We start from the raw sequence: 17,885 nt of genomic DNA, 5'->3' as shown, positions 1-17,885 counted from the left end.
ACATTTTTTAATTAATAAATGTTTATACTAGGGCTGTCGATTTCACGCATTATTTCAGTGCGATTAATTATATAAAAAATAGCGCATTAAAATAAATTTACGCAATTAATCATGTCAAGCTTGAAGTACCACATGTTTACTCCAGGGGGCAGTAAGCGAAACTTCAGCTGTATAGGCAATACGCAGCTTATACAGAGAACAAACCAACCCTTCAGCAGACAGCACAACACAAGGACGCGTTCTTGCGTTCAAAACACAGCTTGATGGAGTGCAAAATCCGAACTTAGGGATTTCAAGATGTGTTTTTCTAAGAATTAAACTACGTTTAACTTGACACAGTGACCTGAAAACAGTATGTTTATGATGCGACGCAAAGTGAGATGCTCCAAAAGCATCCGTCTGACACAGGTGTACACTGATGGGTCTTTAGACAAGACGTCATAAACCTCGGACTGATTGACAATGAATATGCAAATAAACAATTAACAATCATCCATGCGATTATCTAATCAGCCAATTGTGTGGCAGCAGTGCAGTGCATAAAATCATGCATATACGGGTCAGGAGCTTGTTAATGTTCACATCAACCATCAGAATGGGGAAAAAAGGTGATATCAGTGATTTGGAGTGTGGCATGATTGTTGGTGTCAGATAGGCTGGTTTGAGTATTTCTGTAACTGCTGATCTCCTGGGATTTTCACACACAACAGTCTCTCAAATTTACTCCGAATGGTGCCAAAAACAAAAAACATCCAGAGAGGACAACCGAGAATGGCCAGACTGGTTCGAACTGACAAAGACTATGGTAACTCAGAACTATTCTGAGATGCGGATTGGCGCTGTTTTGGCGGCATGAGGGGGACCTACACAATGTTAGGCAGGTGGTTTTAATGTTGTGGCTGATCGGTGTATAGCTTTATGAGTTGTATGGCCTACTTTTAAGGATGAGTAAATGAACACAGAAAAGATATCTAAATTAATTACACATACATAAATAATAATAAAAAACAATTTTTTTCAAGTGAAACATGAAATCTGGGACACAAAAAAGTTTAGAACTTAAATCTGTCTGTTCTGCTTCTGTAAGACAAAGAAATGATACAATAGTTCCATTAAGGATGGAACTTCCTTTCAGAAGAGTAACACACTAAAAGCTCCATCATTTATTAATGCTTCTGCATTTCTGTACTTGCACAAGCAATCGTAGCATTTCAACATCTTGGTTGCCACAAAACAGCCTCCTTTATGTCCTAGTCCTCAAGTACAGTATTTATGAAATATAAGAGGGGACAATCTTCATTAACTGAGCACCCGATGAGAGTACATCTATCTGAGATGAAAGCTGACATCTCTCTCTGACTTCCTGTCTCTCCCAGGCCTCTTTATCAGGACAGGTGTCAGTCAAGTTTCTCAAGAGGAAATAGCTGGGATAAATGCCGCTAAAATTTGTTCTCATGCCCTCCGTGCCACTGTGTAAATCAAGATTGGCTTTGAAGCTCCGGCATGAATGTGGCGAATCCCAATGGTGCATTTGGGAATCTATGAACAAGCATACAGTTGTGCTCAAAAGTTTGCATACCCTTGGAGAATTGGTAATATATGTACCATTTTTAAAGAAAACATGAGTGAGCAGGCAAAACACATTTCTATTATTTCTTATGGGATTCATATTCAACTGTAGGTTATAACAGAATGGCACAATCATAAAACAAAACATGGCAACAAAGAAAAAAATGAAATGACCCCTGTTCAAAAGTCTGCATACACGTTTAGCATCAATGACAGCGTGCAGTCTTTTGTAATAGTCGTCTATGAGGCCCCAAATTCTTGCAGGTGGTATAGCTGCCCATTCGTCTTGGCAAAATGCCTCCAGGTCATGCAAAGTCTTTGGTCGTCTTGCATGAACCACACGTTTGAGATCTCCCCAGAGTGGCTCGATGATATTAAGGTCAGGAGACTGTGATGGCCACTCCAGAACCTTCACCTTTTTCTGCTGTAACCACTGGAGGGTCAACTTGGCCTTGTGCTTAGGGTCATTGTCGTGCTGGAAAGCCCAAGAGCGTCCCATGCGCAGCTTTTGCGCAGAAGTATGTTAATTGTCTGCCAGTATTTTCTGATAACATGCTGCATTCATCTTGCCATCAATTTTCACAAGATTCCCCGTGCCTTTAGAGCTCACACAACCCCAAAACATCAGTGAGCCACCACCATGCTTCACAGTGGGGATGGTATTCTTTTCACTATAGACCTTGTTGACCCCTCTCCAAACATAGCGCTTATGGTTGTGACCATAAAGCTCTATTTTGGTCTCATCACTCCAAATTACAGTGTTCCAGAAGCTGTGAGGCGTGTCAAGGTGTTGTCAGGCATATTGTAACCGGGCTTTTTTGTGGCATTGGCGCAGTAAAGGCTTCTTTCTGGCAACTTGACCATGCAGCTCATTTTTGTTCAAGTATCGTCGTATTGTGCTCCTTGAAACAACCACACCGTCTTTTTCCAGAGCAGCCTGTATTTCTCCTGAGGTTTCCTGTGGGTTTTTCTTTGTATCCCGAACAATTCTTCTGGCAGTTGTGGCTGAATTCTTTCTTGGTCTACCTGACCTTGGCTTGGTATCAAGAGATCCCTGAATTGTCCACTTTTAATAAGTGATTGAACAGTACTGACTGGCATTTTCAAGGCTTTGGATATCTTTTTATATCCTTTTCCATATTTATAAAGTTCCATTACCTTGTTATGCAGGTCTTTTGGCAGTTCTTTTCTGCTCCCCATGGCTCAGTATCTAGCTTGCTCAGTGCATCCACATGAGAGCTAACAAACTCATTGACTATTTATACACAGACACTAATTGCAATTTAAAAAGCCACAAGTGTGGGAAATTAACCTTTAATTGCCATTTAAACCTGTGTGTGTCACCTTGTGTGTCTGTTACAAGGCCAAACATTCAAGGGTATGTAAACTTTTGATCAGGGCCATTTGGGTAATTTCTGTTATCATTATGATTTAAAAAGGAGCCAAACAACTATGTGATAATAAATGGCTTCATATGATCACTATCCTTAAATAAAAGACAGTTTTTTTGCATGATCAGTCATATTTTCAAAATCAATGCCAAATTTCACAATTTCTGCCAGGGTATGAAAACTTTTGACCACAACTGTATATAAAATAAGAGATGATATAACTATAATTTACAAATTACTGCATGATTTACGACCCACATACTCAAAATACTGTAGTGCTGAATGGGTAGATTATATTGATTATTAAAGCATATCAGGTGTCTAAAATATCTTATCGTCACAGACCACCGATAAGCAAGAAGATCTTTAGAAGATCATATGGATTTGGAATAACATGAGGGTGAGTAATTGATGACAGAATTTTCTTTTGTTTTGGGTGAACTATCCCTTTAAAATCACTTAATTTTTTACAGCCCCTTTCACCTTTTTGGATCTCAAAGCTTTCATTAAAACTGGAACCACCACCAGACTTTATGGGCTCTACAAAAAGCATAGTAAAAATAGAGAAGAGAGATTTTATCTGTGTCTTTGCAGAGGACCAGTCTATCATCACAGCTTCAAAATATCACACCTCAGACAAAAACAACTGAGCTGAAAGAGTGGAGCTACTACATGACCTTGAGAGATGGTGAAAGTGGCCAGGTGCAGCAGATATCAGAATCCTTCAAGCACACATTCAGCGAAGATCAAAACAAATGGATCGAGATGATAAAAGAGGCAGAGATCTGATGTGCTTTGGGAACACACTCATTCCAGAGAAATGGAGCATAAGGAAAAAATTATTCACAAGTGTTTGTTCAGTGTCTGACGGTATTTAGCACACAAACACACTTGTGTACACACCCAATGTCTTCTAAGACACCTGCAAACACTTAACAGAGTTCTCCACCCCGTTCCAAGCTCTCAGGACTGACAGATGAGTCTAATACCCCACTCTCCTGACCCCTTACATCTAACTTTACTTTCTCTTTCTCTGTTCTGACTGCTGGGAGGTTTGGGACTCCAAAGAATGAAATTGTCTGGCAGTGTTTCTTAAAGAGGTAAGGCCTCTGGAAAGGTTTCTTTGCTGTACTGATCGAAATAGCTTGAAAAAGCGATAAAATGAAACAAATGAAGTTACTATCAGAATGACTGTTTTTGCACTGGTGCGTAACACATGAAAATGAAACATAGCAAACTTTGTACACAATACCTGTCACGTTGTCCTCAAAAAATGTGTCATTTGAAAGTCTTCTCTGCTGAGGAAAATCTGGGGAAAAACAAAGACGGGTGAAACAAATTAGCTTTCATTGTATAATAAAGTTTAGAGTTTGGACATTCTGCTAGATAAATCCTTCCTCAGGTGTAATACATTTCGAATCTATTTTTGATTTTTTTTTTTTTGCGCTTTCAGAATTAACGCATTAATACATGCGATTAAAAAAGTTTAACGTGTTAATTTTTCTTAATCGCGATTAACACATTTAACGTTAATACGGCAAACACTGCTGTGAGCCTGGAGTCATTACACTGATGCACACACCACAAACAGACAGTGCCAGAGCCCTTCTGCCAAGTAGAGCCTACTAGCTTAGCAGAAAACATCATAATGCGGCAGTCCCATAGACATTCTTTGGGTGGTACTGTCGTAACCAGGGGGTCAGAAATTAGCTGGTTAGCAGGTCCCTGTTAGCACCTCCTGGTAGATGCTGGAACAACACAACCCGAAAAAGCATGTTTCTCCATAAACAGCCATTCATTCATTAACAGTGTTTTATGACGAAATCTATAACCATTTCAATTTAAATAATTTAATTACATTATAGCACATCGTCATCCGGTGACGGATTATTTTTGAAGGGCTCTTAAAAGCATGAAATTGATTTATATTTTTCCCTATCTATTCCCATTGACGAGTGATCAGTCACGTGACACCTAATCCCGGAACTGAGCGCCCATGAGCAAAGATGGCAGCCCCCATTTCGCTAGCTTTCTGGGAACCCTGCGCTAGCTGAGCACAGTCATAGAGATGAATGGGGATGCTAACCGATAGCTCTCTCTAGGTATTTTATAGCTCCATGGTCGTAACATGCTAGTTGACTGTTACGCTCTCTCCTATGATAGAGCCGCGGAGGTTATCTCAGTAAATAAAAGAATCTCTGACAGTGCTTCCCTGTCAGTGATAAAATGATGGAGAAAGGGGTTCTTAGCACTATTTGATGTACAAAACAAGCCCAGAAGGGACTTGTGACAGAAATCAAGTATTTTTCAGCCTATGTAAGGTGCATTTTAATTACCACAGAAGCAAGTCAAGTCTTAACTATCACCAAAACACAGAATGAGATGTTTCTGTCTGCAAGCGATTTTCATGGTTAGTTCAAAGTGGCGCTCGATGCTGGCATTGACACTCTGACGCGAATCATGAATGCAGCTTAAAGACTGCTGTAGGAAAGCGGATAGCCACAGTCTACCAGCACATTAATATTGAGGAGGATTTGAGTTTAAGAGATTTAATGCCCATTGCAATGAATACTTAACCTATGTATTGACTAGTTATTTCAATTAGTCAAAATACCACTTAGACTTTGGGAAACGTTTAATGTTACTTGAATTGGTGATATTTTAGTGCATTTCTATCTTTATATTGTGGAATTTCTTGTTTGGAAAATGTAAATAAAGCATTATATTGATAAATATTTGTTTTGTTTTCTTTCCTAAGATGGAAAGTGCATTTTGACAAGAAAAGTAGAACATATAGTGTAAAATTTTAGCACTTTCAAAATCCGTGATTAATCGCGATTAACTACAAAAATGTATGCGATTAATCATGATTAAAATATTTAATCGACTGACAGCACTCATTTATTTAATTATTTCCAATTTTGCTTCGTTTTCATTTTCTACAGAGCCACTTAGAGGACTGGGAGGGAATTTATTTTCTGAAATAGTTTTGCATTCTTTTGCAATTAATTTGGGTTCCTTCGCAGTAGATTTATCCATCCCTTAGGAAAATGAACTATGGTTTTACTACACGAACCACAGTTCAACCATGGTATTTGCAGTAAAATCACGCTAACCACAAAATGTAACAATTTTACTACAGCAACCATAAATGTAACCATTATATTTGTAGGAAAACCAAACTATGGTTATAAAAATCATAATTATACTGCCAAAAAAACAAACAAAAAAAAACATGGTAACTGAAGTTTTACCATGACTGTACCACAAATTAACCATGGCGTTGCAAAACTGTAGTACCCTTGATTTTAGGCAAAATGATTATGATTTTTATTTCCATAGTTTCAGTTTTACTGTACAAGTATCATGTTTAAAATACGGTTACTGTGGTAAAACCATGGTAAATTTTGTGGTTGCTATGGTTTTACTACAAATGCCATATTTAAACTATGGTTACTGTAGTAAAACAATGGTTAATTTTTGTAAGAATTGTATAAAGCTGTTGCGAAGGAATCTAAAAAAAATTGCAAGGGAATGCAAAACTTTTTGTGAATGTAAAACTACTGCATGACAAGGCAAAACTGTTTCAGAAAATAAATTCCCTCCCTGTCCTCTAAAGGACTCTGTAGTTTTCACTCTGTAGTTTTGTTAATTTCTTGTTTTTGTTTGTTTAAATTATTAATATAATTTTTTAGGGATTTATAACTCAGATCTAGATGGGAATTTTAACACGAAGTAATTTGTCACTCAGTCTTTCGAGTGACTCAAGGGTGAGTAGATGATGACCGTGTTTTCCTTTTTGGGTGATCTATCCCTTTAAATGTTCTGACACCATAAAAATGCATCAAAAAGTCTAAGATCTACTGTGCTTTTGTCTTTTTTTGTGTAAGATCCAAAACCCACTGGCTCCCACGAGCATGAGGTCAGAAAAAAATATAACATCTGAGCACAGCTAACTAACAATTACACATACGTCTCACTAACTTCCCCTTTGGGCATGAAAAGGTGTTTAAGAGGGGCATTCACCTTCAAACGTGCCCTGCTGCAAGCCAATGTAAGACACATTTAAAAACATGAACCATTCAAACTTACATGACTAGACTGGAAGGCATAAAACAAGAACAGTGTGGGATTATTTTTGGACAAAATGATTTGTGAAATGTTCTTTATCCTCAAGCATGGAACACAATGGGTTCAGTGAACAAAATCTTTGCTGTGCAAAATGGTGACTAGAATGACAACAGGCTTTTATGCAGAACCCTTCTAGGCTATGTTATCACCCAGAGAGATGACAAGCTACAAAAAGTGACTTTGCTAATGCAAGCATCATTATTAGACTATTACATGCCAACATCTACTGTATTATTTTCCCTCTGTCAATGGTACAAGCTATCTTTCCTTATCTGAGAAAACTGGTGCCAGAAACTGACGTGAAGCCAAGTAGAAAAATGAGCCTGTTCATGGCCTGACAGGACTTGAACCAAATGAGATCGATGATGTCCACAGTGCTACACAGTAGGTTAAAACCATTTAACATTCCGTCAGCTCTATGCATTCTTAGTGTGACATCACAGTACCTTTCCCATGCTTTAAAGAGAACAGAGATAAATCATAACTCGTCATGCAGATTGAAAACAAGATAAATACCATACAAGGCTAAGACACAGGGTGTGTGTTTAAACAGTCGGCAAGTGTACTTTCATCAAACACTTACACATGAATCAATGTATCATAGTAAGACGAATGGTCTATAAATTAATCATACCATCTTTCCTGCCTTATTTCTGTGGAAAATAGCCAAAGGGTTGTTCCTTGGGATAAATGTCAGGTTGAATTTGATTTATTGGGATTTTTTTCTGCAGGTGAAGACCTCCTGACACTAAGAGCTCAAAAGTAAGGATCTTTTCCGTTGGCCTAGATTGTTACTCGCCCTGGTAACATTTTCACAGGCCCTGAGGCAAAAAAGTAAAATCTTGCTATCTCCTGGCAACATTTTTTAAAGTCTCTAAAGCAAAATATATTTTAATGAAACCTTACAAATTCTTCTAAACAACAATTTTAAATAGCCAAATGTATTTTTATAAATGTATAATTATTTTTAAACAACCTGGTCTCAACCTATATATTTTATTAAGTTTTATTAATTTAATTTTGTTAAAAAATTACACAATTTAATTTGATAGGCTCAAATATTTTTGAGTGTATGTACTGCGGAGGTTTTCTGATAAAGACTAGACATGCTATAACATAACTTTTATTCACTTTCAGACAAATCACGAAAAAATGGGCAGATTTTCAGTTCATAAACGCTTCATTTTCGCCCTGTTCCTCACACAATGCTATCTTGTGACTTCTAAAAAAAACTTTTACTATAGTGCATGACTTGTAAGGTGATACATTTTAATGTTTGCATTACATAACCAACTACATTTACAAGCTTGTTTAAATATGATCAAACTGTACGGCAGGTCAACTGATAAAGCGCTGCACTTGGGACTGGGATATGAGTCCTGAAGAGTCAAAACTTGAGCCGAAAGTGTCACAGAGGCACCACAGAGTGGTGTGGTTGCTTCAGAATGTTTTTTTTTTTTTTAACATTGCATTTGCTTTTATGACACTATTGGTTAGCTTTAGATTTAAGGTTTAGAATAGGGAGGTTGGTTTTGTATGATTTAAAACTGAACAGAGCATTAACCTTAAAAAAATTATTTGTATAGGAGAAAATTTGACTCAGTTTTAATGCCACACAGTGGACATTTCACTTCGGGACTGCCGCGATATGTGCAATGATGAAGGTAATATCTTTTTGCAAAAATGTCACCAGTCACGTAATGAGATCAGGCTATTTTTATAATATGAATTTATTTAACTTACAGTGGCAAGAAAAAGTATGTAAACCCTTAGGAATTAGCTGTTTTGTTTTTTTTCATTAATTTGTCATAAAATGTGTTGCTGCCAATGGAGGATCGACCTGTAATTAAATCCAAGGGTTCACATACTTTTTCCACAGCACCGTGAATGTTTGGGATGTGTTCGATAAAGAGATGAAAGATTATACCTTGAAAAAGATTGTTTGTCTATACTTGTGACTTTGATGAAGATAAGATCACATTTTTTGTCCAATTAATGCAGAAAACCAGCTTATTCTTACTGTTGCCACTGTATTTTTTATTTAGGTTAAGTAACAAAAATTGCAATTACACAGCTATGCAGCTATTTAGGTTAAGTAACATTTATAAAAAAACTGCAATTACACAGATATGCAGCTATAATGTAACTCCATACAGGGCACTTGACAAGCATAAACCATGAACACATGAAAAGAACCCATTGCTCAATGCTATTTATACGAAGTTGGCAAAGATGCCACATCTATAGTATATGGGGGCCGAAGTACTAAAAGTAAAAAAAATGTAATCAAGAAGTAATAGTAAATGTATTTACCACAGGAATATCAATCTCAGGAAACAATGTATCATGCACTTGGATGTTAAATTTTGACAAAATTTTGCATTCCATATTGATTGTTGTGCACAGCTGACAGAAATGTGACACAAAAACATGCACTGACAATGGACAAAGGACAGGCTCTTGCGTTGTCTATTTTGGACATGGATTACAGACATCTTTGGCCACTCATTGGATTGCGTCTTACGTTTTTTTTTTCAGTGTCCATTGTGTTTTTTTAGACACTGTGTCAAGTTAAAAATACTGTGTAAAGGTTCTAGATTATATCTCATTCTCACAATTTATGTTTTCTGATTTTTTTTTTTCAGAATTATGTATTTTCAAAGTTTCGTCAGCTGAACGATCAACCCAAATTTAAACAACAGTACAACCCAATAACAGACTTCACTTCTATCCCTGACAGTCTGGTTTTTAATTTAATCAAAAATTAAACATGGCACTACTTTGACCAAGGCCCATTATCGAGCCCTAGCTCTGCTGAATATTTGAAGCTGCCAGCCTCCATTCAGGAGTTGAAGCGATGGGGGGAGTGCGGTGGAGTTTGGGTCGTCCTCAGTGCATTTAAAAGCCCATCAAACTTCCTATCCCCTTAAGACAGATTCAGTCAATCAAAGACATCAATGGCTTTTAACTAATCCCTTTCTTTCGGCTTGTTTACAGTAACCCACACGGGCTGCTGATTGAAGCATTGTGTTGCAAAGTGCCGCCCACCTCCCATCTCCCTCTTTTCTATCAGTGCCAACCTCAGAAACAAGAGCAGCACTGAATACAGAAAGTGCTAATTGAGAGTCAAGGGGTTACGACCTTTGGATGAGGGTCCATGTGACCCCACCCTGCTGCCCAGAAAGGGAACTACAGCCTCGAAGAGCAGTAGGGGCTTCGGGTATGCTGCCCTACAGAGCCAAAACACAGTAACTCAGCCAACACTGAAAAGGTGAAAAATCGCTTCCGAGTTGTTTGATTGTCCAGCCAAATGTGGATTATATAATAGTCTCACAATTTTGGTCATTATTTAATTGTGGCAAAATGTGAAATTATAGCATTTTGCCTTTGCAGGCCATAAGGTTTCAAACTAGGGTCACATGGAAAGTCCTTCTTAATAGATCCCACTGATAAATAGAATAAGGAAAGGGGGTAGCTGTAAAGATCTAGCAGCAGGGTTGGGTTGGGTTTGAGGGGATTTGCATTTGGCCAGAGGAGCTTTTATCCCCCACTTCCAAAAGAGGACTTGAGGGGGCTTGGGGTGATGGGACAGCCTCTCAATGCTCCTTTCATCTGGATCTAGTGGTGAGGTTTGAAGACAGAGCTGGGTTTAGACAGCAGGCAGCACTCCCATGTGGAGAAGCCAGGCTGTAACCTCACACAGAGGGGTCAAGGAGCGGAGAGGAGATAGGGTCAGCGAGGCCACTGCTCAGGGCCAGAGATAGAGAGACGGAGGTAGATAGAGAGAGTGAAAGAGAACAGAGGGAGATCTTATCCGTCTTCATTTGGAGAGCCCTATCCATGGGTGCTTTGAAAGCACTGACACTGAATCAGACCATCACAATGACAAGGCCAGTGTAAGGCAATAAGAGTCTTTAAAATATCCTGTTTCAATACAGTGCAGAACTTGTCAAAAACATGAGAAATATTTTGCTTCAAAAATAAAAAATGAAGATTTTTGTATTGTGACTTGATTGGAAAATGTTTTTTTAGTTTTTTTTTATCCCCTTTTCTCCCAGTTTGGAATTTGAATTTGGTCTTCTAAAGCGAAAAGATCAATATTTAAGTACTTTTTAACTATAAATCATTACTTTCGGTCAGTAACAGCATGCGTATCCACAAGAGGGCGGAGTTCACATGGTCTCTCGTGTGACGTATTTGCGTTGGCATGTTACCGATTTAATCTAACGTTTTTATCTTGGTTGAGACATCCAGGATAAGCACCATTGTGAGTAAACAAAACAGATACATATATAGATCTAAACCAAAACCAACTAAGCTTCTGCACAGCGTTCCTCCTACTCAGTTGTAAACAGTGCTGCTCTTCCGAGTGTGTCGCATGTGCGTCTGTTCTTGCATGAACATGCCAATGTGATTACGTCAGACGTGCATACTGCTGCTGACAGAAATAAATGATTTATGGTTAAAAAGTACTTAAATATTGATCTTTTTCACACCAAAAGTGATATATTTCGCTTTAGAAGACATTAATTTAACCAGTGGAGTCGTATGGATGACGTTTGCATTGACTGTCTGTTCTGTCTGGAGCTTCAAAGGTCAGATCACCATCCACTTGCATTTTAAGGACCTACTGAAAGACCTTTCTTTTTTTCAAATGTGTTCTGCTGAAGAAAGAAAGTCATACACACCTGGGATGGCATGAGGGTGAGTAAATGATGAGAATTTTCATTTTTGGGTGAACTATCCCTTTAATTATTGCATATTTGTATTGAATTCCGGGTTTCTTGTGCGTGGTGAGAAAAAGAGAACCATTACAGGAATAATTTGTGTTATTTTATCCTAGCAATAAAAATGGGGTGTGGCAATTAGTTTGTCTACACTCATAGTAAAAAGCATTGCATGTAAAGAGTCTTTATATGTCATATTTTACTACAAGCTTAGTCCAAACAAATTGCTGAACCTTACTGCTATTTTTAATGCCTGGAAAAAAACAACTGGCACAGTAATATACAGGTGGATGCTGCACACTGGTGGTGGGTGAGGAGAGTCCCCTGTTCAGTATGTGAAGCGCTTTGAGTGTAGTGTCAGAAAAGCGCTATATAAATATAACGTTCATATTAAATAATGCACATTAAGACAAAACACCAGTTATATTATATAATATGAGTAATCAGCACATTACATAAATATTCTTAGAAACAAAAGATTTGTTTACAGCTTCTCTATCATTTATTTACTGCAAATTTCATTGAGTTTTGGTGCGTCAGACCAGTAAAAGATCACAGCACCTGTGTTTGCCAGTTGTTTAGCGCCACCAACGCGCTGGATTGTGCATCAGGAGCCAATTTGGAAAAATGACAAGCTCTTATCTCATTGGTCAGTCAGTTTTCATTGCAGTCCGAAAAAAAAAAAAAAAGGCATAATAATTAAGCACATTGTCTGCCCAAATTCTTATTAATGTAATGCAATACATAAATAAAATAAAATAAAAAGAATAACATAAAATTCTATATTTAAATTAAGTTTTATACTACCTTTCATTTATGCTGATTTAAATAAAACAAAGTAATTGTATTTCAGTACTTTTTTCCTGTTACATTAAAAAATTACTGTATTACAGTAAAGAGAATATACTGAAAGCCATTATTAAGAACAATGAGAATTATAAGAGAACTTGGCAACACTTTACAATAATGTTCTATTTGTTAACATTAGCTAATGCATTAGGTATCATGCTCAAACAATTAACAATATTTTTTTTACAGCATTTATTAATCTTAGTTAATGTTAATAAATAAATATACAATTGCTCACTGTAAGTTCATGTCAGTTCATAGTGCATTAACTAATGTTAACTAATACAACGTGCGATTTTAAAATGTATTACTATATGTTGTAACTAACATTAACTAAGATTAATGTTTAAAACGTATGCCAAAATAGAGCAAAGGACTCCTGTGGACACTCCTTTGGACTGACGGTTATTTTTAGATAAGTAGGTTATTTGTCCCAAGAGAATATGGGGGACCTTCAGAGACCAAGCCTCAGAAATGGCTGAAAAAAAAAATAAAAAAAATAAAAAACTCATATGGGCCAGTTTCAAAGCAGGTCAAACAAAAAGGTAAAATAATTGAAAATTTGGCTCCATTCCAGAAAAACTCTGATTTAATGAGCTTTCCTTTAATACAAAAGAAAACAAAACAAGTCCTTTTTCACTCACCCCATCAACATTTACGTCTAGAATACTAAATTAAACCTTATTTTTACACTGGCCTCACAACACTCCCATTGTAGACAGGAAAAATTATCAAGATTAATTCCACATTTTGGCAGTAGGACTAAAGAAAATATGCAAAAACTGTTGGACTAATTGGACTAAAAATGATGTTGGTCATTTTTCCGATCAGTTGTAATGGTATAATGATAAAGTTAAATGGTATAATGATGGAATTTTGATGGTATGGTAATCAAGCTTACGCTGTGGTCTAGTGATAGGCTAAATTAATCTCTCACTATAAATTATTCTTAAACTGCATTAAATACAGATCTATTTCCACTTTATAAAAACACAGGTTATTCAACTCAGCATGGACATTTAAGGCGTCATTAATTTTTTTTATAACTGTTTTTTTTTTTTTTTTTTTACAGAGATGGTCTTTATTTAGTTTTTCATAACCATTTTTTTGCCGCTCTGCCTTGCCTTCCTCACATGAGTGAGGGGGAGTTCACAGGGAATGTGTTTGTGTCCATCCACACTGTTTTTCCATCGTTTTCTATTTGTCAGATTACAAAGAACATAACATTTTAAAAACGCATCTCAAAACACCTGAATTCTGTTCTTTTCGTTGGCCAATGTCTAGCTATTTTAGTGCAAGAACTTTGGAGAATTTTTTAATTCTGAAAGTACACTGCCTGGACCAAAAAAAAAGTCGTCGTTTGGATTTACTGTAAATAAGCAGATACTTAAGAGGCTATGATTGGATTATTATTGCAGTGATTAATATGTTTCAGCTGGCAACAATTCTTTTAACCCTAACTGATGCAGTGTGTAGCTTCTCATTTCTTAAACAACCAGGTCGGAAGACGTATCCCGTATCTTCGAGCAAAGAAATCAACTAAGGAGATTGCTGAAATCACTAGAATTGGGTTAAGAACTGTCCAACTCATTATTAAAACTTGGAAGGATTGTGGTGAAATGTCAGCTTCATGGAAGAAATGTGGTTGGATTTTTTTTTTTTTTTAATGATTGTGATCGGAGATCACTAAAACGCTTGAATTCACATCATAAACAATCAACAGTAGAACTCACGGCTGTGTTTAATAGTGAAAGTATGAGCATTTTCACATGCACAATGTGACGAGAATTTACAGGATTGGGACTAAACAGCTGTGTGGCCACAAGAAAGCCACTTGTTAGTGAGGCTAATTGGAAAAATGACTTCAATTTGCTAGGGAGCATAAAGACTGGAATGTGGAGCAATGGAAAAAGGTCATGCGGTCTGATGAGTCCAGATTTACCCTATTCCAAAGCGATAGGCACATCAGGGTAAGAAGGGAAGCACATGAAGCGATGCACCCGTCATGCACAGTGCCCGCTGTACAAGCCTCTGGAGGCAGTGTTATGATCTGGGGTTGCTTCAATTGGTCAGGTCTAGGCTCAGCAATGTTATGAGGCAATAAAATGAAGTCAGCTGACCATCTGGATGTACTGAATGATCAGGTTATCCCATCAATGGATTTTTTCTTCCCTGACGGCACGGGCATAATCCAGGACGACAATGTCAAGATTCATCGGGCTCAAATTGTGAAAGAGTGGTTCAGGGAGCATGAGGAATCATTTTTCACACATGAATTGGTCACCACTAAGTCCTGACCTTAACCCCTTTGAAAGTCTTTGGGATGTGCTGGAGAAGACTTTACAGAGTGGTTCGACTCTACCGTCATCAATACAAGATCACAAAAATGAATGCAACTGGATGGAAATAAATGTTGTGACGTTGCATAAGGTTGTCGAAACAATGCCATGACGAATGCATGCCGTAATCAAAGCTAAAGGTGGTCCAACGAAATATTAGCATATGTGACTTATTTTTTTCCAGTGTACGTTTTGAGCCTGAACTCATGAAAATGATGTGATGGTGGCGATTTTTTCAAATATCACTTGGGTACTTACACGTATTGCGGCAGTTCAGAGATGAAATGCCTATTGAGAGGTGGTAAAAAAAAAAAAAAGAAAAAAAAAAAGGGTACAATTTCTCCCAAACAGATTATGTTTTTAATCAACAAAACTTACCACCCTACCCTAAACCCTAACCGATAGTGTCAGAAAAAGCAAATGTGACATGAAAAACGCAATTGCTGAAGTCACCACATCATTTTGTGGTGCTTCTAGTCTGTTTTACGGCTCTTCAGAACTCGTAACTTGGTCCTTTGCATAGCAAGTTTTTGCTCTATCATTGTTCTATCAAATTCATCGCACTTGAACAAGCTTATAAATGCAGCTGGTTATGTAATGCAAACATTAAAATGTATCAGGTTACAAGTCATGCACAATAGTAAAAGTGTTTCGACGTCATTGATAGCACTGTGTGAAGAACAAGGCGAAAAGTAAGTGTTTATGAACTGATATTCTGCTTTTTGTTGTTTAAGCACCTCTAGTGTTCATTTCACCATGAGTCAAATATCATTTTGCAAAAATGTATATATAGTAACGTGTGTCTACGAGACCAGGTTGTATGTTTCACAGTACATCAAATGCTTTGATTTCAAAAGATCAAGGAATCTTAGATTTCTCATGATATGACCCCTTTAAATACTGCCAAAACAGAGAGGAAAACACACACAAAAAAAGAGGATAAAATTTTCCCACGGCTTACACTAAAATCAGAAAAACTAAATTTCAAGCCTATATCACTTAAAACTGCTTTGAAACAAAGCAAACGAGAAATCTACAAACACATTTTATGCATCCACACCCTCTCTTGATGTGTGCCAGGCAGCTGTACATTTAATCGGAGTTCTCATGCAGGGTCACACCTCCCAAAAACTCCTATAGACCATGTATAACCTCCCCTAGAGTGCTCTGATAGAGGCATGGAATCAAGCAGACTTGTGGGAGATCACATGGCATTTCACCTAAAAACTATCTACAATCTGCCCCAGCCAGCAGAGCATTATATTGGCTTAGCACACCTTCAGTCTTAGATCTAGCCTAATTAAGAGGCATGCCTTTGAAAAGTAAGCCGTCAACTCCATTCATACCATTTCTATCTGGAACGCTCCTCTGTGTACGCCCTACTGAGCGTATCGCAGTTATGTGGGGGCCCTGCAGGAGAGCAGGAGAAGCTGCAATCATTGAGGGGTTAAGAGGGAAGGGGTGCCAGCGTGGACCTGTGGGCGAGCAGCCCGGACTCTCAGCCATCTGTGAACAGGAGAGCATCTGTCAGAAGAGCCAAAATTATCTGGAATGAGGGGGTGTGGAGGAGGAAAGGCATCTATACGTGATTGAAAATTATCACTGGCAAACACACATGAATGTATCACTGCGTGATGGGGTGTCCTTTAAGAAGAGGAACTTTATGGCCGGTTCCACTTAAAAAAATAAAATTACTCCAGGAACCAAACGATTTTTATGACTTTCGGTTCTATTAACAGTTCCTTAATGTGCATTCTTTCACCATTGTGAATAGAACAGCGTACTAAAATCCTCAGAAATACAGTATTTCCTGTGCTACCATTTTAAGGCACTGCAACATCGCTATAAAATTAGCAGCGTGGAAACATGCGATTAGTGGGGTCTGATTTCTGAACAAATTACTCTTATGAGTCAGTTCTCTTGAATCTACAGAGCGAAATATACAGTACGACCAGTGTCGTCCGATTCCCGAACGAATGATTCTTATGAGCCAGTTCTTTTGAATCTACAGAGCAAAACATACAGCACGACCATGTGACAGCACTGATAGATTCAGTATGCTCGTCTGGTTGTAGGGAATATTGTGTGAGCCAGGATTTTGATAGCATGCTGGGGTCTTTTCCAGGACATCCCCAGGGGGTAGATGAGAGCCAGAGAGAAAGAGATGGAAGAAGGAGAGGAAGAGAGAGAGAGAAGAGAGAGAGAGAGAGAGAGAGAGAGAGAGAGAGAGAAAGGGAGGTTGACAGGTTGGCAGTGAAAGCAGGTCTTATAGGAAACAGATGAGCAGAGAGAAACTCATAGCTGTCTGAAACAAAAGAGTTCTCTCTAGCCGCAAACATACTCACCTATTTAACATAACACTGAGCGGTGTCAGAGTGATGAAATGATTCGTTAAACCAGCATGTCTGCCATTCAAAAACACCATGGAGAACATTTTGCCACTCAGTCCAGTCTAGAGAAACTAGAGTAATCTATTGTGCAGCTCGTGCGGCTTATTGAGGAGAGGTGTGCTATTACTTTTCTAAGCAATTGGACTTATAATTTCTGCCTGGTGGACTATGAAATGGGCATAAATATACCATAGACTTACACTGAAAGAGACCCAAGCCATATCTAGGCACCAGAATTTCACAGATTTACACATTTTGTGCGATCCGATTGAAACGGGACATTGCTGAAAACAGGTGTAAACGAGGTTTGAAACATTTTGAAAGAAGACTTCAGCGATCAACATTTAAGACCTGATGTTATTTAAGACTTTTACGGCCTTAAATTTTGAAAACTGCATTTTTTTTTTAATTCATTTTAAGGATCCGTGGATACCCTGTCTATGCAAAAGGCCATGGCTCGTTCAAAATCAGGATAATTTGCTTAGTAGC

General features: G+C 37.8%; 1 protein-coding gene across 2 annotated transcripts in view; it reads right to left on the bottom strand.

Annotated features, from left to right (window-relative positions):
- The window catches only part of LOC127454744 (protein TALPID3-like), a 176,099-nt gene that overhangs the window by 12,042 nt on the left and 146,172 nt on the right, over nt 1-17,885 (bottom strand). For both annotated transcript variants that reach the window (XM_051722119.1, XM_051722120.1), the window contains one exon: nt 4,213-4,269. In XM_051722119.1, the coding sequence (XP_051578079.1) occupies nt 4,213-4,269 (57 nt within the window). The remainder of the gene's footprint in view (nt 1-4,212; nt 4,270-17,885) is intronic.

Source organism: Myxocyprinus asiaticus, chromosome 17, assembly GCF_019703515.2.
Source record: "Myxocyprinus asiaticus isolate MX2 ecotype Aquarium Trade chromosome 17, UBuf_Myxa_2, whole genome shotgun sequence".
NCBI lineage: Eukaryota > Metazoa > Chordata > Actinopteri > Cypriniformes > Catostomidae > Myxocyprinus > Myxocyprinus asiaticus.
Note: the sequence above shows the minus strand (reverse complement) of the source record. Positions and strands in the feature narration are given on the sequence as shown.